Here is a 23,756-nt window from a genome sequence, read left to right on the forward strand (position 1 = left end):
AGTGGTGGTGCTGGTGGAATTAACTCATTAACTGCTTATTTCATGCCACACCTCACAGATTGCAATACAAGTGTGAGATACAGTTTTAAAAATTCCTCTTTCCGCCCCCTCCCTGCTCCCTTCCTTCCCATTTTCTTCTTTTCTTCTATTTTTTTCCATCTCCCCTAATTACCTGCAGGATTCTTCTAAGACTCATGCATGTAATGGCCAAGCTATTTTCAAGATAAACTAAGTTATCAAAAAGATAAAAACAATAGCGAACTTCCTGGAGCTCCTCGACCTATTTCATCACTTCGGTTATGCAACCGCTGGGCTGAGATCATGGATAAAAAGTGGAAGTATTAGGAACCCACAGCCGTTAGCCGGACTGTGTCTTTACGGCATGTTTCCAAGAAGGGGAGTCACGGCTCTAGAACTGAAACTCACAAAGTGGGGAAATGTTTCCAGTAGTGGAAATGTATATTTACTCAGCAGAATTTCTAGAAGGCCCACGTATTTTTCAGAATATCTTAAATAATTGTTATTGACATTGTCTGAGACACAGAAAAAGAGGAGCTCTTCTGACATAGATTACCTGGATTTTTTCCTCAAAAAAGGAAAGGACCGGGGTTCTGAGAGAGAATATTCTGCTCTTGAGAAGAGACACTAAATGAAATACATATGATAACAATTGCGGTGTAAAATTTCACAGGAAAAGAATAACAATAGTGGATCTGGGAGTCAGAAGGATCTGGGTTTTAATTCCAGCTGTGTCACTCGTCTGCTGTGCGACCTTGGGTAAGTCACTTAGCTTCTCTGTGCCTCAGTTCTCTTATCTGTAAAATGGGGATGAAGACTGTGAGCCCCATGTAGGACAGCCCCATGTGTGTCCAACCAAATTACCTTGTATCTACCCCAGGGCTTAGTAGAGTGCCTGGCTCATAGCCAGCACTTAACAAATACCAAAATAATAGTAATAATAATAATTAGAAGTATTTATTAAGTGCTTACTTGGTGCCAAGAACTGTAATAAGCACTGTGGCAGATACAGGATCTCCCTCTCAGGATCGCACCTGGAGAGTTTCCAATACTCTACCAGTCTCGGCTACAAGAGGGAGAGTCAAGCAGAGGCCTACCTGTTCCATTCCTAGCTTGGGCAGTGGTTAGCTAGTGGAAAGCAACAAGTCAAAATTCCCCTGTTCTGGGCAGCGGCAGCAGCATGGGAGAGAATCGAAGGCAGAGACTCAGGTTTACTGTGTGGAAGAAGGCAGTGGAAGACTATTTCTGTATTTTTAAGGAGAAAACTCTATGGATACATTCCCGGAACAACTGCAGATGGAGGTGGGGAGTTCTGGGGGAGACGTGTCCGTGGAGTCGCTGTGGATCAGAGATGACTCGACAGCAGAAGACAAGACAAGATACAGGGTGATCAGGCCCCACATGGGGCTCACAGTCTAAAAAGGAGGGAGGACAAGTATTGAATCCCATTTAGTAGATGGGAGAACTGAGGTTCAGAGACATTAAGTGACTTGCCCAAGGTCACACAGCAGACAAGGGACAAAGATGGGATTAGAACCCGGGTCCTCTGGCTCCGAGAAATCCCAGAAGACAGAGTTACAGCAAAAGTAACTTAGAGAGTGGAAGCTTACTGTGGGCAGGGGGTCTTGAGCTTCCGATGCCCTTTCACAAGCCCTGATTGCAGCATATTGAATTCGGTCAGTGCTCAAGTCTTACTATAGCTATTACTATTCCCCCTCCTCCTATTATTACTATTATTATTATTACTATTACTTCATTATTACTAAACCACTTTCAACTGTTCTTTGGAACCCCAGTGGGTCCTAAACCAGCCCAAGGCTGATGAGTGAAAATCCAGAACAATGATCAGACAAAACAAAGACTAGAAATCCTTTGATATTTCACATGATATTAATTTATTCACCTTTAGGATGGACTTTGAGTTCCCTATCAGTCAATCAATAGCATTCAATGAGAAACTACTCTGGGCTCAAATGCTTGGAAGACTACAGAAGAGTTGTAAAACGCGATCCTGCCCTCAAGGAACTAGCAGCCTAAAGAAGGAGAAAGGCACTCGAATAATTAGAGATAGGGGAGGAAAAGAGTAAATCTAAGACATATGCATAGATGCTATTGGGACTTGTGGTACCTGAAGTAATTTGGTGATGGTAGAATGCCGACATGGCAGTAGGGAGCAAATTAGGGTGGGGAGTTGTGAGAGGAATCAGGGAAGACCACCTGGAGGAGAAAGGATTTCAGAAGGACATGGAAGATGGGGAAAGCGGTGATCTGCTGGATATGAAGTGTTGGGGGGTGGAAGGAAGGGGGGAGGTGCGAGTCCACTCGGGGAAGATGTTATTGGCAAGGGATTGGTGGCAGGAAAGATGAAAATGACACAGATTAAGTAGGTTGGCTTGAGAGAAATGGAGATTCTGGATGACTGTGGGAGAAAAGAGTAGATAAGCCGGAGGAGAAAGGCTGATTTGTATTCCTCGTAGCTTTAGGTTTGTTTATTTATGGTTGCGTTTGAAGCAGCTCTTTTCCGTGAAAAAGAAAGCGCTCTCAGGAAGGCTTAGGAATATACAGGTTCCGCATGGAAACCCTGAATTCTAATTCAGAGGGTCACAAGATCATAATTACAATCAACGCCATCATCGTCATCACCGCCACCGTCGCTCCTGCCTCTTGGGGACTCGGAACGCTTTTTGGATCTTTCCTTGCTCTGCTTTACAATATTGCTGTGAGATAAATCCAGACCCATTAATATTCTTTATAGCTGGAGGAGGAAACAGAAGATCAGGGGCTTGGAGGCTTCTTGGTGAGATCACAGAGGAAGTGAGTGGTGGAATTTCCCAGATTTGATGGTCGAGGTTCCATTAACAAAACTTTTCTCCTCTCCCTTCCCTTTGGGAGCCACAGTCCTCTAGATGAGGGGCACAGCCTCTTCTTCAAAGTTTCAGCACAGACTACGTTCTTTTTCAAGGGCGGTTTCCTGCAGGAAGCGTCTGGAATGGATTTATCTCTTGCCTCCTAGATTATGTGGTACCTTTTCCTCACAGATGCTGTAAGCCAAGGAACTACAAAGTGCATCGAAAACGAGATTCTCGTGGATCCAGGCACAACGATTCAAACTATTTGTCTGCCTGATGTCAAACCTGCAAGAGAAAAATTCCGGTTTTACTCTTATCTATCCCTATGTCCCCTGGGAAGAAACAAACACAGCGACAAATAATCATAATAATAATTGGGGTATTTGTTAAGTGCTTGCTACATGCCCGGCACTGTTCTAAACACAGGGGAGATCCAAGCTAATCAGTTTGGACACAGTCCGTGTCCCACATGGGGTTCACAGTCTTAATCCCTGTTTTACAAATGAGGAACTGAGGCACAGTGAAGTTAAATGACTTGCCCCAAGTTACACACCAGACAAGTGGTAGAGCTGGGACTAGAACTCAGGATCTTCTGACTCCCAGGCTCGTGCTCTCTCTGCTGCCTCTCCAACATCTGGATGACCTGGTAATCATGAGTAAAAATTGCTCTGCACTCAACAACTGCTCCATAAATACCACTGTTTTACAGTTTGAATCGGTAGCCAGATGGAATTGGGGAAAGAACCTCGGATTGGGGTGTGTAAAGCACTCAAAGAGAATGGTTGTTTCTACCTTTCGGCTCAATAGACTGAGATAAGGCTCTCAAATGATGATAATAATAATAATAATAACCGTGATCACTGTGGTCCTTATTTTCTGCTATGTGACAAGCACTTACTAAGTGCTGGGATCCATGCAAGGTAATCAGTTTGGACATAGTTCCTGTCTCATATGGGGCTAGCAGCCATATGTAGGCTGCTCCAAAGTAGGAGGGAGAAGAAATACCGAATGACCCCTGTTCAGATGGGGGAACTAAGATACTGAAAAGTTAAGTGACTTGCCCCAAGTCCCACAGCAGGGAAATGGCAGAGCTGGGACTAGAACTCTGGTCTTCTGACTCCCAGGCCTGGGATCTTTCTCTTAGGCCGTGCTTTGTCTCGAAGTTCAGCGTAAAATCAGAGTTCATAAATCCAAATGCAGAAAGAGACATTAATCCCGAATGAGACTGCAACTTGCCTCCTCAAGAAATATCCTAGAATGGTGCAGGTCTTCTCCTCCTCTTTCCATCCTCAATTCTCCCCCGACTCACTCCTAGTTTTCCCTCCACGCTTCTATACTGCTTCTGGGTGCCCCTTCCACTCATGGGAAGCAGCGTGGCTATGGGAAGCAGCGTGGCTCAGTGGAAAAGAGCCTGGGCTTCGGAGTCAGAGGTCATGAGTTCGACTCCTGGCTCTGCCACTTGTCAGCTGTGTGACTGTGGGCAAGTCACTTCTCTGTGCCTCAGTTCCCTCATCTGTAAAATGGGGATTAACTGTGAGCTTCACGTGGGACAACCTGCTTACCCTGTATCTACCCCAGCACTTAGAACAGTGCTCTGCACATAGTAAGCGCTTAACAAATACCAACATCATTATTATTATTATTATTATCTGCCCCCCTCCCTCCTTGTCCTGGGTTGCCTTCGGTTGTCTAGAACACCCTTGGCTTTGTGGTTCAGAGGCAGAACCGCTTGGCCCCGCCAAAGTGTGTATCCCAGCTGGGGGCCCCAGAGGGACAGAGGGATGGACCTGACGACCTACGTGCCTGTCCAGATACCTACAGGTGAGGAGAGAAAACTGAGCCATCCCCCCACATCCAGGAACCATCACTGCGGGATGTCAGGTCTATCCAGACGGACATCTGAGAGTTGTTGGACGTGAGGTGTTGTATAAAGACCTGTGGGGAATCCAAAGAAAAGCATGAGTCGGGGGTGAGTCCAGGATGTTGGGCTGAAACCCCGTTCCCTGTGCTAGGTTTGGGTTCCAGGGATCAACCAACACATGGAATCTGCCAGGCTCATCTGAAAGTGCTGGGGGTGATGCGAGGAAAGGAGGAACACTATTCTATTAACAGTCAGAGGGTTTGGTGTCAATGCCCTGTCATGATGGGAGATAATATTCCTACCGGAAATTTGAAAAGCCTCACAACAACCCCGGGAATTAGGGAAAGGTAGATAACACTTCACCCCTTTCACAGTGGAATAAACTGAGGGCCAGAGAGGTTAAGTGACTTGCCTCAAGTCACCTGGCAGGCCAGTGGCAGAGGTGGGACTTGAACCCTGATCCGTTGCCTCCCAGACGAATGCTTTTTCCACTAGACCACTCTGCCTCCCATTCTGCTGCCCTGGACTCTCCATCCTTCTTCTAATAATAATAATAATAATAATGATAAGAATGTTAGTACTTGTTGAGCACTTATGCGTCAAGCACCATTCTAAGTCCTGGGGTAGAGACAAGTGAATCGGGTTGGACACAGTCCCTGCCCCATATGGGGCTCACAGTCTTAATCCCCATTTTACAGATGAGGGAACTGAGGCATAGAGAAGTGAAGTGACTTGCCCACAGTCAAGCAGCGGGCAGACGGCGGAGTCTGGATTAGAACCCAGGTCCTTCTGACACTCAGGATCAGGCCCTAGCCACTAGGCCATGCTGCTTCTCCTTTCCTGCGATCTTGGTGGACAGCCTTCGATGAGTCTTTCCAGGTAGAATTTCCTGGGAAGTCACGGGGCAGGGAGCCCAGATCAAAGAGATCAACGGTCTCTTTAGAACCGGGAGGAGCCGAGGGAAAGATTGGTTCCAGACTGTGACTGACTGCCAGGGGATGCGGACTGACCCTATGTTGGGAGGGAACAGAAGCCAACTCAATCTCTTGGCCCCAAGAGACAGCCTTCTTTTCTGGAGTCTTCATCCTCGTTCTCCTCACCGGCCCGACACCGAGGTCAGTGGCGGAGACAGAAACTTACCAGCTCTTCGTGGCTATTGATCCGCAGGAGATGAGACCTCTGAGACTCACAGAACATTTTACTTCTATTCCAGTTGTCTAGGGTATAGCGGAAGAGATAGCAAGAATCCCCGTTTCTATTCCAGTTCGGCGGGCAAATTCTGGATCTGGGTTCTGGAACCGGAGAGAGAAACCGTTAGAGCTCTTGTTCTCCTCTCCTACCGATCCTCTTCTCAACTGCCCAGAAAAGAGAGTTTAACTGGGTGAAGGCCTCTTGGGAAAGATATGATTTTAATAAGGCTTTGAAGGTGGGAAAAGTGATGGTGGGGTGACTATGAGAGGGGAGGGAGTTCCAGGTCAGAGGGAGAATGTGGGCAAGAGGTCATCAGCCAGATAGATGAGATCGAGATACTTCACCCCAGGCCCCCGGCACTTACGTACATATTTTTATGCTCTGACATTTACCCTATCTGTGATTTATTTTACTGTCTCCCCCTGCCGAACATGAGCTCTTTCTGGGCAGGGATGTCATCTTCCAAGTTCATTATATTTTACTTTCCCAACCACTGTTCTGCACGCAGTAAGTGGTCAATCACTCAATCAGTGATATTTATTGAGCGCTCACTGTGTGCAGAACACTGTAGTAAATGCTTGGGAGAGTACAATATCACAGAGTCAGTAGACATATTCCCTGGCCACAGCAAGTTTTCAGTCTAGAGGGGGAAACAGGCATTAATATAAACAATATCAACAGTGTGGTCCAATGGAAAGAGCATGGGCTGGGAGTCGGAGGACCTGGATTCTAATCCCGGCTTCCCCCCTTATTTGCTATGTGACTTCTCTTTACCTCAATTACCTCGTCTCTAAAATGGGGATTAAGCCTGTGAGCCCTAGGTGGGACAGGGACTGTGTCCAACCCGATTATCTTGTACCTACCCCAGCACATAGTACAGTACCTGACACATAGTAAACATTGAACAAATACCACAATTATCGTTACTGTTATTATTATCATCATTATCGTGATTGTTATTATTAAATAAATTATGGATAGGCAAATGAGCTGGAGCTGAGGGAACAAGTCAGGGTGATGCAGAAGCGGGTGGGAGACAAGGAAATGTAGGCTTAATCAGGGAAGGCCTCTTGGAGGAGATGTGCCTTCAGTAAGGCTTTGAAGGTGGGGAGAGTCATTGTTTGTCAGATAAGAAGATGGAGGGTGTTTCAGGCCAGAGGCGGGATGTGAACGAGGGGTCAGCTAAGAGATTAACAAGATCGAGGTACAGTGAGTGGGTTGGCGTGGTCGACTGACTGAAGGATGCTGGGGCGATACCTCAAATCACTGTTAGTACGACCCAAAGAGGTTTCCCTGAGCATTAGCTTCCGGTCGATGTCAGAAACAAATCAGGAGGCGGTATCCCCCCGGACACTACTCACCTGGGACCATGGTTATGGTTTCTGGGGCTTTTGTAGAGTCCCGTTTCCGGACTGGAGGAGACTTGGATGGTTGAATGTGGTTCTTCGACATTTCTGATGAACAGGGCCCGTTCACCGGTCTCAGTGCCTGAAAGACTACAAATCGTAACCCCAGCAGAGGGGACGGAGTTAATTACACAACAGCATAGTGCACCAAAATACCTCAGAACACGCATGAAATCGCCCTTAAGAGGAGGAAAAAGACAGAGTCCAAGAATCAGATTCTGAGATGGAAAAATTAGCCCCGGCCCTGGTCACAGCCCCAGGAAGGTGACTTGGGAAAAATGGAGAAACTAGCAATAGAATCAAGGGAAGAATGAGAGGGAGGACAGAGAGAGAGGATTCAATCAGGACATTGGCAAATATAATCGAACTCAGAATGTCCCAGCTGGCTTCCCAGTTGAATCAAGAGGAGACACAGCTGAGAGAGAGCATGGCTTGGGGCCAGTCAGAGGAGAGTGGGTGAGTGAGGGTTGAGGAGAGCGGTGGAAGTCAGGATTGAGCCCCCTGATTCCTTGAGGTTGGGATAGTGGGCGTGGGTGGTGGTCACGTGGAGTCCTGGGGGCTGGAAGGTAAAGAGTGGGGGTGTTAACATAAGCCCTCCCCAAGCTGATCAATAATAACAATAAAATAATGATAATATTTTTGGTATTTATAAGTGTTTGTCTTGCATTATGCTGTCTTCTCCAACCCATAGCAACACAATCTCTCCCAAAGCTCCCCACATCCGCCTGCAATCATTCTGGTAGTGTATCTGCGGAGTTTTCTTGGTAAAGATATGGAAATGGTTTACCTCTGCCTCCTTCCATGCGGTAAACCTGAGTCTCCACCCTCCACCCTATGCCCAGCACAGGCGAGTTTTGACTCGTCGCAGATTGCTTTCCACTCTCTAGCCACTGCTCAAGCTAGGAATGGGATAGACAGGCCTTTGCTTGACTCTCCCGCCCACAGCGGAGACCGTTAGAGGACTGGAAACTCTCCAGGTGCCACCCTGAGAGGGATGTGAAGTGTTTACCGTGGGCTCAGCGCGGTACTGAGCACTGGGTAAAATACAAGAAAATCACATCAGACACAGTCCCTGTTATGTAGGAGGCTAAGTGGGAGGGAGAAGAGGTACTGAGTCTCTAGTTTGCAGATGAGGAAATGGAAGCCCAGAGAAGTGAAGTGATTTGCCCAACGGCACTCAGCGGTCAAGTGGCAGAGCCAAGATTAGAAGTCAAGCCTGTGCTCTTCCCACTAGACCACATTGCTTCCCCAGTTGCCAGCTGACGGCCCGCCACTCCTCCTCTAGTTCCCATGGGGTGGTGAGCCGAGGGGGTTCTGAGGGTGGGGAGGGGGCCGGTGGGCCGGTGGATCCAGATCCCCAAAACGTTGGGTCATCCCTGCCCTGGCTTGGTCTTCATACCTAAGATCCCAATGGCTCCCAGAAGGCCCAGGCAGACGATACCAAGAGTCACTGCCGCAAGACGCCAGCGAGGAGACACAGCAGGAAGACCTGAGGCGAGAGAGAGAGAGAAAGGAAGAGGACGGATTAGCCAACTGGAAGGCTGGGAGTGAAACTCAGTACACTGGGGAATTCCGTGGGCCCCGGGGGCTAGGAGTGTTTGTTTCCGCCTTTAGTTCCTGGATTTCCACTTTTCTTTCCACAGCCTTGTTACTTTCCAGGTGAGTATTGCTCCCTCCACTCTGCTATCCCAGCCCTTCCCTCTCCTTTCCCATCCTGCTTTTCCAAAGACCCTCCTCAGCGCTCATACATTTATCGAGTGATTGAGAGATTCACTCGTTTAGGGCTATTTTAAGAATCTCCAATGGTTGTCAATCACTCAATCGACTGTATTTATCGAGGGTTTACAGTGTGCAGAGCGGGATACTAAGCTCTTGGAGAGTACAATATACAATATAAGTGACACACTCCCTGCCTGCAATGAGCTTACAGTCTGAAGGGGGAGATAGACATTAAGAGAAATAAATACATCACGAATATGTACATCAGCGCTGTGGGGCTGGGGGAGGGGGGAATAAAGGGAGCAAATCGGTGCAACACAGAAAGGGGTAGGAGAAAAGGAAATGAGGGCTTAGTCGGGGAAGGCCTCTTGGAGGAGATGGGCCTTCAATAAGGCTTCGAAGGCCAGGAGAGTAACTGACTCTCGGACATGAAGAGGGAGGGCGTTCCAGGCCAGAGGCAGGACATGGGTGAGAGGTTGGAGGGGAGATGGACAAGATCGAAGTACGTGAAGAGGTTGTCATCAGAGGAGCGATATCTGTGGGCTGGGTTGCGATAGGAGAGCAGCGAGGCCAGGTAAGACGGGGCAAGGTGATTCAGTGCTGAAGAGAAAGAATTCCCGTTAGACGCAGAGGTGGATGAGCAATCTGTGGAGTTTCTTGAGGAATAGGGAAACGTGGCCTATATGTTTCTGTAGGAAAATGATCGGGGCAACAGAGTGGGGACAGAGATAGACTACAGCGGGGAGAGACAGGAGGCAGGAAAGTCAGCAAGTACCCGGCACAATCTTCTGTTCTCGGAAAACAGTGCTTCGCACCCAGCAAGCAACCGGCTCAGTGCTTAGCAGCCAGTCCAGTGATCTGCACCATAGTTAAATGCTAACTCCAGTGCTCTGCCCACAGTAGGTCCTCCACAAATAGTACCGATACCAGAACTCTGAGAGTTTCAGTAGCTAACGATGCTCCGTCCGGATGGACGTAATGCGAAGTTGGGATCTCATCGACTGTGAGTTCTCATTTCCGGTTCCCAGCTGCAGACTGCAACCTTTTCCTCACTCTGGAGTCAAAGCCACCCCTTTTCTTCCCTGAAGCTTCACGGAGCCTCCCTCCCCTTAACCTCTGACTCTCTCCGAGGGGATCTCCCAGGAAAGAGCTGGGAAGAGGGAGGATCCGAGAAAGGCCGATTCCTGGAAAACAGGTCAGACGAGACACTGCTCACCGATGGTGGGTCGGTGATTCCTCTCACTCCCTTGAAGGAGCTGCTGAATTCTCCCAGTGTCACAGAGTGAATCCCGACTCAATCAGTAGTATTTATTGTGCTTCCTGGGTACAAAGCCCTCTACCAGGTCCTAGGGAAAGTACAATAACATAGAGCTGGTAGATGCAATCTCTGCCCACAGAGAGCTTACAAGCCCCGCTCAGGAGACATGAAGGAGCAAAGCAGCAGGAATGATGGTCCTCGGTTCCATAGGCCACAAGGAGCAGAGTGTACGGTAATAATAATAGTAATAGTACTTGTTAAGAATTTACTATGTGCCAAGCGTTGTTCTAAACCGTGGGGTAGATACAAGTTAATCAGTTTGAACACAGTCCCTGTCCCACGTGGAGCTCACACTCTTATCCCTATTTTACAGATGAGGTAACTGAGGCACAGGGAAGTGAAGTCACTCACCCAAGATCACACAGAGCCGGGTCCTACTGACTCCCGGGGCTGTGTTCTATCCATTTCCTCCCCGCTTCTGCCCTCAGGTCCAGGAGAACCTTCTTAGTAACCTGGCGCCATTCTCCCTGAGGAGCTCTTCCTCTCAGATCTGAGGCCCCTCACCATTCACAGCACTCCTCAGAGCGACGAGGCTCTGCTCTAATCCCTCCCCACATGGCTAATGTCAACCCCAAGGAAGATCCTCTTCAACTTCCAGGTGAAAGGAATAGAGACCCCGGTTCTCGACACCTCAGGCATCGTTGTAGCATGGAGGCAGCCACACGAGAAACCTCCGCATCCTTCTCGCCTCCCCTTACACAGGGTGCAGAACTAGAGCCAACTAGTCCAGAGAGCCCCGTTGGAGATATGCACAATCCCTGTTGTCTGTTGTCACCCCCGGGCTGTCAAGGAGGTCTGAACCCCCTTGGGAAACACCGCTCTCCGAATTTCACCCCAGCAGTCCCCATGGGGAGTGCTGAGGTAGCTTGTGAGTGGCTAGACAGGGGCAGGAGAGCTCCCGCTACCTTTTCCTGAGGCCGCGGGTTCCCGGGCGAAGACGCGGGTGCGGGGACTTAAGATGGTGTAGCCGTCCTCATCCTCCATGCTCGAATCTAGGCAGCTCTGTCCTGCTCGGGGGAGAAGAAGAAGGAGAAGAGGCAGACTCTCTCAGAGTAGCCCACCTGTGCCTCTCTCGAAAACAGAGGAACTGGAAGGGGTGTCTATCTGGAAGGCTGTAGGAGACGGTTTGACTCAGGTTCACCGGGCAACCCAAGTGCCTCCTTTCAGGCCTCCAAAAGGAGGAAATGATGATGTTGACTCACAGATTGGGCAATTTCTTCTTTTCCCCTCGTTTAGAAACAACAAGATCCATTTGGCTGGATGCATTTCTTCTTCAGTCACTAAAGCCCTCCCCTAAGGGGCGAAGCAGGTCTTCGAGTCCCTGGCTCCCAGAGACCCTATTAACTGATCTTGTACCCATAACCACTTTTCTCCACCTCCCCACCTCCCAAACAAGTGACTCTTTCTAATACTTTTACCGTTCAAAGTCACTAAAGACTCCGACTTTGTTACGCGTACGTAGCGTATGCTCAGTATATACACCTAATACATACGTGTAAGCATTCAGATATGTATGTGCACATTCATTCATTCAATCATATTTACTGAGCACTTACTGTGTGCAGAGCAGCGCACTGTACCCTGTGCTTGGGTGAGTGCGATACAACAATAAACAGACACATTTCCTGCCCACAAGGAACTCAACAGTCCAGAGTGGGGACCCAGGCATTAATATACATAAATAAATGATAGAACTGTACACAAGTGCTGTGGGGGCTGGGAGGGGGGAATAACACAGGAAGTAAGTCAGGGTGACACAAGAAGAGAGTGGGAGAAGAAAGGGGGGGTTAGTCAGGGAAGGCCTTTTGGAGGAGATGTGCCTTTAATAAGGCTTTGAAGGAGGAAGAGTAATTGTCAGATTTGAGGAAGGAGGGCGTTCCAGGTCAGAGGCAGGATGTGGGCGAGGGCAGCAAGACAAATGACATAAAGGCACAGTGAGGAGGTTAGCATTAGAGGAATGAAATGAGTCGGCTGGGTTGTAGTAGGAGAGTAGCAAGGTGAGATAGGAGGGGGCAAGGGGATGGACTGCTTTAAAACCAATGGTGAGGAGATTTTGATTGATGCAGAGGTGGAGGGGCAACCACTGGAGGTTTTTGAGGAGCTGGGAAACATGGCCTGAAAGTTTCTGTAGAAAAATGATATGGGCAGCAGAGTGAAGTACCGAATGGGGAGAGACGGGGCTGGGAGGTCAGCAAGGAAGCGGTAATCAAGGCAGGATAGCACGAGAGACTGTATTAACGAGGTAGAAGTTTGGATGGAGAGGAAACGGCAGATTTTCGCCACACTGTGAAGGTGGGGCCAACGGGATTTAGTGATGGATTGACTATGTGGGTTGAATGAAAGAGAGGAATCAAAGATAAGCCAAGGTTATGGGCTGGGAGACAGGAAGGATGGTGGTGCCGTCTACAGCGATGGGAAAGTCAGGAGGAGGACAGGGTTTAGGTGGGGGGATAAGGATGAGAAGATGATAAGATATAGATGATAAAGATAAAGATGATAAGGATAAGATGAGAAGCAGTGTGGCTCAGAGAAGCAGCGTGGCTCAGTGGAAAGAGCACAGGCTTTGGAGTCAGAGGTCATGAGTTCGAATCCCAGTTTTGCCACTTGTCAGCTGTGTGACTGTGGGCAAGTCACTTAACTTCTCTGTGCCTCAGGAACTTCATCTGTAAAATGGGGATTAAGACTGTGAGCCCCACGTAGGACAAGCTGATTCCCCTGTGTCTACCCCAGCATTTAGAACAGTGCTCTGCACACAGTAAGCACTTAACAAATACGAACACTATTATTATTATAAGGGGCTCCATTTTGTAAGCTCGAGGTGACAGTAGGACATCCAAGTAGAGATGTCTTGAAGGCAGGAGGAAATGCAAGACTGGAGAGAGGGAGAGAGATCAGGGCTGGAGATGTAGATTTGATATCAGCTGCATAGATGGGGTAATTGAAGCCATGGGTGCGAATGAGTTCTCCAAGAGAGTGGGTGTAGATGGAGAATAGAAGGGGACCCAGAACTGAACCTTGAGGGGTCCCCATGGTTAGGGGGTGGGAGGTAGAGGAGGAGCCCGCTAAGGAGATTGAGAATCTCCCTCCGCATCTGACTACTACCCTTCCTCTCAGAACTCTTCGAGTGAATTGTCTACACCCAGTGTCTCAAATTCCTCTCCTCCAATTCTCTCCTCGATCCCCTCCAATCTGGCTTCTGTCCCCTTCACTCCTCAGAAATCACCCTCTCGGAGGTCACCACTGAGCTCCTTCTTGCCGAATCCAACGGCCTCTACTCCATCCTAATCCCCCTCTGCCTCTCATCTGCCTTCGACACCGAGGACTTCTCCTGGAAATGTTATCCAACTTTGGCCTCTCTGACTCTGTCCTCTCCTGGTTCTCCTCTCAGCTCTCTGGCCATTCATTCTCAGTCTCCTTCTCAGTCTTCAGTGCTTAATACAGTGCCTGGCACATAGTTAGTCTTAACAGATGCCACAGTTACTATTACTACAAGGTAAGCGGGTTGGATACGGCTCATGTCCCACCTTGGGGCTCACAGTCTTAATCCCCATTTTATAGGTGAGGTAACTGAGGCACAGGAAAGCGAAGTGACTTCCCCAGGGTCACACAGCAGACAAGTGGCAGAGCCAGAACCAGAACCCAGGGCCTTCTGATCCCCATGCTCCGTGCTCTATCCACTAGGCCACGCTGGACAAAATGGTAGTATTTAGTTATTTTTATTTATGAATAGTATTTATTGAACACTATGTGCAGAGCACACAGGTGGGAATTAGATATGGAGCCTGGCCCTCAATGGGCTCAGTTAATCAGTCGTATTTATTGAGTTCTTTATGTGCACAGTGTTCTGTATTAAGCACTTGGGAGAGTACGATATAACAAAAAACACACATTCCCTACCCACAACACGCTTACTGTCTAAGGGCTCACCATCTAAGAATATTTATGCGTTCCATCATATTCCTTGAGCACTTACTGTGTGCAAAGCACAGTACTGAGAGCTTGAGAGAGTAGAATATAACAATAAATGGAAACATTCCCTGCCAGTGACTAGACTAGAGGGGGAACAGACATTGAGATAAATAAATTACAGGTATGTACATAAATGCTGTGGGATTTAGTGTCGAGGGGTGAAGGGAGAAAGTGCCGCAGAAGGGAGTGGGAGAAGAGGAAAGGGGGGCTTCATAGGGGAAGGCCTCTTGGAAGGGACGTGCCTTCAATAAGACTTTGAAGACGGGGAGAGTAATTGTCGGATAGGAGGAGGGAGGGTGTTTCAGGCCGGAGACAGGATATATGCGAGAGGAAAGCGGTGAGATAGACAAGATCGAGGATATGCCGGGGGAAGAGGGAGGCCGGAAGCCAGAACCCGCTTGGATGGTGGACCTGAAGCTCAGCCTGGGCCCTGGGGCTCCGGGGAAAGGTGCTGAGCAGCTTTCATTCATTCAGTAGTATTTATTGAGCACTTACCATGTGCAGAGCACTGTACTAAGTGCTTGGAACGTACAAATCGGCAACAGATAGAGACAGTCTCTGCCCATTGACGGGCTTACAGTCTAATCGGGGGAGACAGACAGACAAAAACAGTAGCAATAAATAGAATCAAGGGGATGTACATCTCATTAACAAAATAAATAGGGTAATAAAAATATATACAGTTGAGCTTTCCCTCGGTCTCTGGGGTCTGGGGCCGTGGCCATGGAAGCGGCATGGCAGAGTGGATAGAGCACGGGCCTGGAAGTCAAAATGTCACGGTTTCTAATCCCGGCTCCACCACCTGTCTGCTGGGTGACCTTGGGCCAGTCACTTTACTTCTCTGTGCCTCAGTTACCTCATCCGTAAAATGGGGATTGAGACTGTGAGCCCCACATGGGACAGGGACAGTGTCCAAGCCAATTTGCTTGTATCTACCCCAGTGTTTAGTACAGTGCCTAGTCAGAGTAAGCACTTAACAAATACCATAATTATTATTATTATTATTATGGACTGCGGTGGCCGGAGACCTGATAAAGATAGGCCTGGGACCAGAACTGGGATAGGCATTTCAAGTGAAGTGACTCCCTTTCAGCTAAAGAGTGTTTTGCCAAATTCCTAAACACGACTTGCATGTGACTGAAAAAAAATCTGTGTTTTTCGCAAGGGAGGAGGGCTTTCTTTTCAGCATCAGGTTACGGTCCACAAGAAGCGATCGCATTTATTGAGTGCTTGCTGTGTGCAGAACACAGTCCTAAGCACTTGGGAGAGTCAATATAACAATAAACGGACACATTCCCTGCCCACAAAGAGCTTTCAGTCTAAAGGAGTGTGGCCTAGTGGAAGAGACACAGACTTGGGAGTCAGAGGACCTGGGTTCTAATCCCACCCCATCACATTTCAGCTGTGAGACCTCAGGTAAGTCATTTAACTTCTCTGGGCCTCAGTTTTATCCTGAAAAATGGGGATTAAAACCTACTCCCTCCTACTTAGGCTGTGAGCTCCCTGTGGGACGGAGACTGAGTCCAACCTGAGTATCTTGTTTCTAACCCAGTGCTTAGTTCAGTGACCGGCACATAGTACGCAATTAGCAAATATCATAAAAAAATCACATTCTAAGTCTTCAGAAAATGTCATAAGGGTTTGTGTGAGTGTTAAAAGAGAGAAGCAGCGTAGCTCAGTGGTAAGAGCGCGAGTTGGGGAGTCAGAGGTCGTGGGTTTGAATCCCAGCTCTGCCGCTTGTCAGCTGTGTGACTGTGGGCAAGTCACTTCAATTCTCTGGGCCTCAGTTACCTCATCTGAAAAATGGGGATTAAGACTTAAGACTGTGAGCCTCACGTGGGCCAACCTGATCACCCTATATCTCCCTGAGTGCTTAGAACAGTGCTCTGCACATAGTAAGTGCTTAACAAATACCAACATTATTATTACTATTATGTAGTAGATTAATAGTGGACAGTAAGCTCCTTGTGGTCAAGAATACATCTACCAGTTCTGTTGTATTAATAATAATAATAATGTTGGTATTTGTTAAGCGCTTACTATGTGCAGAGCACTGTTCTAAGCGCTGGGGTAGATACAGGGTAATAAGGTTGTCCCACGTGAGGCTCACAATCTTCATCCCCATTTTCCAGATGAGGTAATTGAGGCACAGAGAAGTTAAGTGACTTGCCCACAGTCACACAGCTGACGAGTGGCAGAGCTGGGCTACGAACCCATGACCTCTGACTCCCAAGCCCGGGCTCTTGCCACTGAACGATGCTGCTGCCCATATACTCTCCCAAGTGCTTAGAAAAGTGCTCTGCGCACATTACATTGCAGATGCAATTTCAACAAAGGAACGTGCCTGTTGAGTCCTCTTTTCTTATTTTCTTTTATTATGATAAGAAGGCACTGATGATGATGATGATGTAGGTATTTGTTAAGTGCTTACTATGTGCAGAGCACTGTTCTAAGCGCTGGGGTAGATACAGGGTCATCAGGTTGTCCCACGTGAGGCTCACAGTTAATCCCCATTTTACAGATGAGGTCACTGAGGCACAGAGAAGTTAAGTGACTTGCCCGCAGTCACACAGCTGACAAGCGGCAGAGCCGGGAGTCAGACCCATGACCTCTGACTCTGAAACCCAGGCTCTTTCCACTGAGCCGTGATGATAAAGCATCATTGTGATGCTAATAATAATTATGGTATTTGTTAAGAGCTGTTCTAAGCGCTAGGGTAGATAGCAGATATTTGGGTTGGACACAGTCTCTGTCCTACATAGGGCTCACAGTCTTAATCCCCATTTTACAGATGAGGGAACTGAGGCCCGGAGAACTAAAGCAACTCGGCCGAGGTCCCACAGCAGACAGGTGGCGGAGCCGGGATTGGAATCCATGCCCTTCTGACTCCCAGGCCCGAGCTCTAGCCACTAGGCCAACCTGTCCCTATTCCGACCCTTTAACTTGCATAGGTAGGGACAATAAACCGCATCCCTAACAGTACCCCGAAAGCTGCGGGGTATGGGAGGCTGATTTTTTTTCCAGACCACCGGAGAAATTAAAGCCCCAGGAGGTGTCAAAACAAGGTGATAGAAAAAAGAAGTCACCTGGTAGAGGCAGGGAAAGGAAAGACCAAACCTGGAGATGCAGCGTGGCCCAGTGGAAGGAGCCCGGGCTTGGGAGGCAGAGAGCGTGGGTTCGAATCCTGGCTCTGTCAGCTATGTGACTTTGGGCAAGTCACTTCACGTCTCTGGGCCTCAGTTGACTCATGTGGAAAATGGGGATGAAGACGGTGAGCCCCACCGGGGGGACAACCTGCTCACCTTGGATCCCCCAGTGCTTCGCACGGAGTGAGCGCTTAACAAATACCACCATCTACTTTTATTTTATGTTTAGGGAGGGTACCCTGTATCTCCCCCGGCGCTTAGGACAGTGCTCTACACATAGTAAGCGCTTAACAGATACCAACATTATTATTATTATTATTATTATTATTATTATTATGAAGCCCTCAAAAAACCCTGGCTAGAGGAATGGAGAGGGGACGCGTTGTCAAGGCTGACCTCTACTGGTTGTCTCTGGCGTTGCAATGACTCGAGGCGGACCCAGGCAAAGCCCCCTCCTCCCCGCCCCCCAGCAATTTCCGCTCCATCCATCCATCCATCCATCCATCCATCCATCCATCCATCCATCCATCCATCCATCCATCCATCCATCCATCCATCCATCCATCCATTTATTCATTCATACATCCATTCATCTATCCATCCATTTATCCATCCATCCATCCATCCATCCATCCATCCATCCATCCATCCATCCATCCATCCATCCATCCATCCATCCATCCATCCCTCCATCCCTCCATCCCTCCATCCCTCCATCCCTCCATCCCTCCCTCCCTCCCTCCCTCCATCCTTCCCTCCCTCCTTCCGCCCCTCCCTCCCTCCCTCCATTCATTCATTCAATAGTATTTATTGAACGCTTACTATGTACAGAGCAGAGCGCTTGGAATGTACAAATCGGTAAAAGATAGAGACAGTCCCTGTTCTTTGACGGACTTACAGTCTATTCGGGAGAGACAGACAGACAATCCCTCCTTCCCTCCCTCCCTCCCTCCATCTCTCCATCCATCCGTATTTAAGGAGCTCTAACTATGTGCAGAGCACTGTACTAAGCGCTCAGAATGGACAATTCAGCAACAGATAGTGCCCCTCCCTGCCCATGGACGGGCTCACGGTCTAATCGGGGGACAGACAGACAAAAACAATAGCAATAAATAGAATCGAGGGGATGGACATCTCATTAATAAAATAAATAGGGTAATAAAAATATATACGAATGAGCGGACAAGCACAGTAGGGGACCGCCCTCCTCCCCCGGCCATGGATCTCAAACTCACCACCGCAAACCCACCTACTCATTGTCATTTGCTTCTGACGAAGGCCAACAGGTGCCCAGTCGCATCGTTGCTTTGTTTTCTCTCTTTTTGGGGGCAAGTCACTTTTCTGTGCCTCAGTTACCTCACCTGGAAAATGGGGATGGAGACCCCGAGCCCCACGGGGGACAACCTGATTACCTTGTATCTCCCCTCCCCCAGTGCTCAGAACAGTGCTTGGCACATACTAAGCACTTAACAGACACCAACATTATCATGCGTGGCTCAGTGGAAAGAGCCCGGGCTTGGGAGCCAGAGGTCATGGGTTCGAATCCCAGCTCGGCCACTCAGCTCTGTGACTGTGGGCAAGTCAGTTCACTTCTCTGTGCCTCAGTTACCTCATCTGGAAAATGGGGATGAAGACCGTAAGCCTCACGTGGGACAACCTGATGACCCTGTATCTACCCCAGGGTTTAGAACAGTGCTTTGCTCGTAGTAAGCGCTGAACAAATACCAACATTATTATTATTTTCCCGTCCTGTTTCATACATTTTGCAAATGACAGTGCGTGAGCAGGGCCAGAAAGGAAATCCAGATCATACGGCTGCCTTAGTGCGGTCAACTGTCACGGTCTGTTTCCGTGCACCAGCATTGTGCCCTCGGAGGTTGCCCACTGCCCAGTTGAGGGGGCCACAAGCAAAGAGACTTCCACATACTGAGAGATTCATCGATCAGCCGTATTTATTTAGTGCCTAATGTGGGCAGGCAGATAGAGAAGCAACTGCACATTCTTTCTTCTACAGACCGCGAGGTTGTTGCCGACCTTGAGTTGATTCACTCTAACATTCTACACAATTAGAAAATGATTATTCATTATCAAAATTTGGCGGGCACATTATAACGGACTTCGACATTCAACCCCGATTAAGTTTTAACTTCCTTTTAAAGGACTTGGTGGTTGACGACGGTCCTTGTGGGCGGGGATTTCATCTCCCAGCTTTGTCGGAATTCCAAGACCACTTGGTATAGTGCTTTGCACGCAGTAAAGGACTCAATAAATACCATCGATGGATCGATCGCCAGTCACGTCGAAACACAACTTTCGGTATTGTCACCTCCTTAGACTCATCATTTGGACTGGATTCGAAGAATCTCCTCTTTGGCTCAGATAGTTTTTGAGTATAATCCACCCTTTCCTCTCCACCCAAACAGCTATTTTACTGCTACAGGCTCTCATAATATCCCGGCTGGATTATTGTGTCAGCCCGCTCTCTGATCTCCCTTCCTCCTCTCTCTCCCCGCTCCAGTTTATTCTTCACTCCGCTGCCCGGCTCATCTTCCTGCATCCTTCTGGGCATGTCTCTCCCCCTTTTAAAAACCCACAGTGGTTTCCTATCAACCTCCGCGCAAAACAAAAACTTCTCACTTTAGACTTCAAGGCTGTCCATCACCTTGCCCCCTCCTACCTCTCCTCCCTTCTCTCTTTCTACGGCCCACCCCGCACGCTCTGCTCTTCCACCGGCCACCTCCTCACCGTCCCCCGTTCTCGCCTATCCCACCCTCAACCCCCGGGACACGTCCTCCCACGGTCCTGGAACGCCCTCCTTCCTCACCTCTGCCAAACTAATTCTCTTCTCCCCCTTCAAAACCTTACTTAAATCTCACCTCCTCCAAGAGGCCTTCCCGACTGAGCTCCCCCCTTTTTCCCTCTGCTCTCTCTACCCCCCCGTTCACCTCTCTGCAGCTAAACCCTCTTCTCCCCCCTTTCCTTCTCCTCCTCCCCCTCTCCCGTCCCACCCCTTCAGCACTGTACTTGTCCGCTCAACTGTATATATCTTCATTAACCTATTTATTTTGTTAATGAGATGTACATCACCTTGATTCTATTTATTTGCCACTGTTTTAATGAGATGTTCTTCCCCTTAATTCTATTAATTGCCATCGTTCTTGTCTGTCCGTCTCCCCCGATTAGACCGTAAACCCGTCAAAGGGCAAGAACTGTCTCTATCTGTTACCGATTTGTACATTCCAAGTGCTTAGTACAGTGCTCTGCACATAGTAAGCGCTCAATAAATACTATTGAATGAATGAATGAATGACTTGAAAAAAATATGCTTGGGAACCCTAAATTAGTAACAGAAAAGTTTTAGGGTTTTTTAAATTTTTGAACAAATCACTTCTCCTCCCCACCCAAAATTTGCTACTCTATGGCACTGGGCTCAACTGGCAGAAGTTCCCCTCGCCACCAAGGTGAGGGTCCCGCCCCACATTTATGACCCCAGGGTTCTCTCCAGCCCCATCCCCATGCCCCGAAAGGATCATGGAGAAGCAGCACAGCCTCGAGGCAAGAGCACAGACTTTGGAGTCAGAGGACGTGGGTTCTAATTCCGACTGCCACTTGCCTGCTGTGTGACCTTCGGGCAAGTCACCTTCCTCCTCTGTGCCTCAGTTACCTCATCTGGAAGCTGGGGACTAAAACCGGAAGTCCCACTTGGAACAACCTGATTACTTTGTATCTGCCCCAGTGCGCTTAGGACAGCGTTCGGCACAGAGTGAGAGCTGAACAAATACCATAATAATAATAATAATGATATATTTATGTGTTATATAATTATCCACAGTGGCAGTGCGAGACTGTCACTATGCTCCTAATCCAGTGCTCTACGCAAAGCGAGTGCTCAGTAAACACCAGTGATTCATCTGGGAATTCAGGCTTCCAGAGACATAAAAGGCACAAGCCTTTTGCAGCAAAGTTGGGCATCGACTTGAAGTGCACCATGGCACGAGGGGCCAATGGAGAGTTCAATGAGGAGGACTGTCGTGGGCTGCGATCCAATCATATGGTCCCGCTCATAATGGTTAGCTATTTATTTTGTTGATGAGATGTACATCCCCTTGATTCTATTTATTGCTATTGTTTGTGTCTGTCTGTCTCCCCCGATTAGACTGTAAGCCCGTCAAGGGGCAGGGATTTTCTCTATCTGTTGCCGAACTGCCCATTCCGAGCGCTTAGTGCAGTGCTCTGCACATGGTAAGCACTCAATAAATACTATTGGATGAATGAATGAATGAGAAGGTCCCGTTTCCCGAACTGGTCCGGGATAAAAATTTCTAAAGGGGAATTTTCTTCCCCCAGATGTTCCCTCTCAAGAGATTCCTCCCACCTGGCGGTGGTTCTGTGGTAAAGGAACCTGAGAATCAAGTCGAACTTAGAAATGCCTGTGGACAAGGGCAGTGTCCATTCGGCCCCTATGCCTTTCCAACGTTCCTGCACCCCATCTCTGCCTTAATCAGACTCACCTTTGTCTGCAAGGGCCATTCCCAGGTAGAAGGTCATGGTCCAAAGTCTGAAATGGGGTGTATCCCTCCTTATCCTTGATGGCTGGTTCTCCAACCAGGACTGTGGGTCTCTGAGGTACGGAGAAGGGCTGAGTTGATCCCCGCCTGACCCTGTCCCATTATCATTATCACTTTTATTATTTTGGTACTCGTTTAGCACTCACTATGTGCGACATACGGGATAATCATGGCGGACATAGTCCCCGTCCCACATGGAGCTCACGGTCTAAGTAGGAGGCAGAGCAGGTATTAAATCTCTATTTTACAAATGAGGAAATAAAGGAACAGAGAAGGAAGTGACTTTTCCAAGATCACGCAGCAGGCAAGAGTCGGCATTAGAACCCAGGTCCTCTGACTCCGGGACCCATGCCCTTTCCACTAAGCTAGGTTTGGGAGACAAAGTGACCTAGGAGAGGCAGAGAGAAAGGTGATTTACTCTGAAGAGGCAGTACTGAGGAAGAATCTTTGTTAATCTCTCAATAATAATAATAGTATTTGTTAAGCACTTACTATGTGTCAAGCACTGCACCGAGCTCTGGGAGAGATGCTTAATAATCGGATCCCACATTTGACTCACAGTCTATGTAGGAGTGAGAACAGCTAGTGAATCTCCATTTCTCAGATGAGAGAACTGAGGCACAGAGAAGTTAAATGTCTGACCCAAGGTCACACAGCAGATAAGCGGCAGAGCCGGGATTAGAACCCAAGTCCTCTGAGTCCCATGCCCGTGCTCTTTCCATTAAGCAAACTGCTTTTCAGATTATTCCATGGTATTGATTGAGCACATATTCTGGGCAGAGCTCTGTACTAAACGCTTGGGAGTGTATAATACAATACCATCCGTAGACACGATCCCTGGCCTCTGGGAGCTTACAGTTACTCCTGAGTAGAATTTTTAGAGCTCTTTATTTGGATTAATGGCTGTGAGGGTCTGAGGAAGTTAGAAAGAGACAATACCTTCCTCAGAAGCCGCAGGGGGATACGGGAAGATCCGGACGTAGGGTGGTAAGACGGTGTAACCGTCCTCATCCCGCTGGCTTGGATCTCCACGGCTCCGTCCTGAGCCCCAGAGACGAGACTGTGTCGCTCTGACAAATCTACTCCCACTTGAACAGGACAGCTCAAAGGCAAAAGAGGAACTCTGACTGAAACCTAGCGAGGGAGAGAGTAAAACCAGCCAGACCTCAGAGAGAAGGAAGTGATTCCATCGATCAAGAAATTGATCCTCCTTTCAAATTGTTTTTAGAAGCACGGGGGCCTATTCGAGTCCCATCTTTTTTGTTTTATTTGTAAAGTGCTTATAATGTGCCAGGCACTGTACTAAACACTAGGGTAAAAACCTTCTTTTCCCCCCATTTCCCTCTGCTCCTCTCCCTCTCCCTTCCCATCCCCTCAGCACTGTACTCGTCCGCTCAACTGTATATATTTTCATTACCCTATTTATTTTGTTAATGATATGTACATCGCCTTGATTCTATTTATTTGCTATTGTTTTAATGAGATGTTCATCCCCTTGAATCTATTTCCTGCCACTGTTCTTGTCTGTCCATCTCCCCCGATTAGACCGTGAGCCTGTCAAAGGGCAGGGACTGTCTCTATCTGTTACCCATTTGTGCATTCCAAGCGCTTAGTACAGTGCTCTGCACATAGTAAGCGCTCAATAAATACTATTGAATGAATGAATGAAAGTTGTAGCCCGTGTCCCACATGAGGCTCACATTTGTAATGC

The 23,756-nt window shown here is 48.3% G+C and overlaps 1 protein-coding gene across 1 annotated transcript; it reads right to left on the reverse strand.

Moving 5' to 3' along the window:
• Positions 1–1,889: 1,889 nt before the first annotated feature.
• On the reverse strand, positions 1,890–23,217 carry CLEC7A (C-type lectin domain containing 7A). Its single transcript, XM_029082789.2, has 7 exons — positions 22,985–23,217; positions 11,268–11,369; positions 8,725–8,814; positions 7,281–7,415; positions 5,869–6,020; positions 4,687–4,802; positions 1,890–3,152 (listed from the first exon to the last, which is right to left on the reverse strand). The coding sequence occupies exons 2-7, from the start codon at positions 11,344–11,346 to the stop codon at positions 3,014–3,016; spliced, it is 711 nt and encodes a 236-aa protein (XP_028938622.1). The 5' UTR covers positions 11,347–11,369; positions 22,985–23,217; the 3' UTR covers positions 1,890–3,013.
• Between the last annotated feature and the right edge of the window lie 539 nt (positions 23,218–23,756).

This window comes from Ornithorhynchus anatinus, chromosome 17 (assembly GCF_004115215.2).
Source record: "Ornithorhynchus anatinus isolate Pmale09 chromosome 17, mOrnAna1.pri.v4, whole genome shotgun sequence".
In the NCBI taxonomy this organism is placed as follows: Eukaryota; Metazoa; Chordata; class Mammalia; order Monotremata; family Ornithorhynchidae; genus Ornithorhynchus; species Ornithorhynchus anatinus.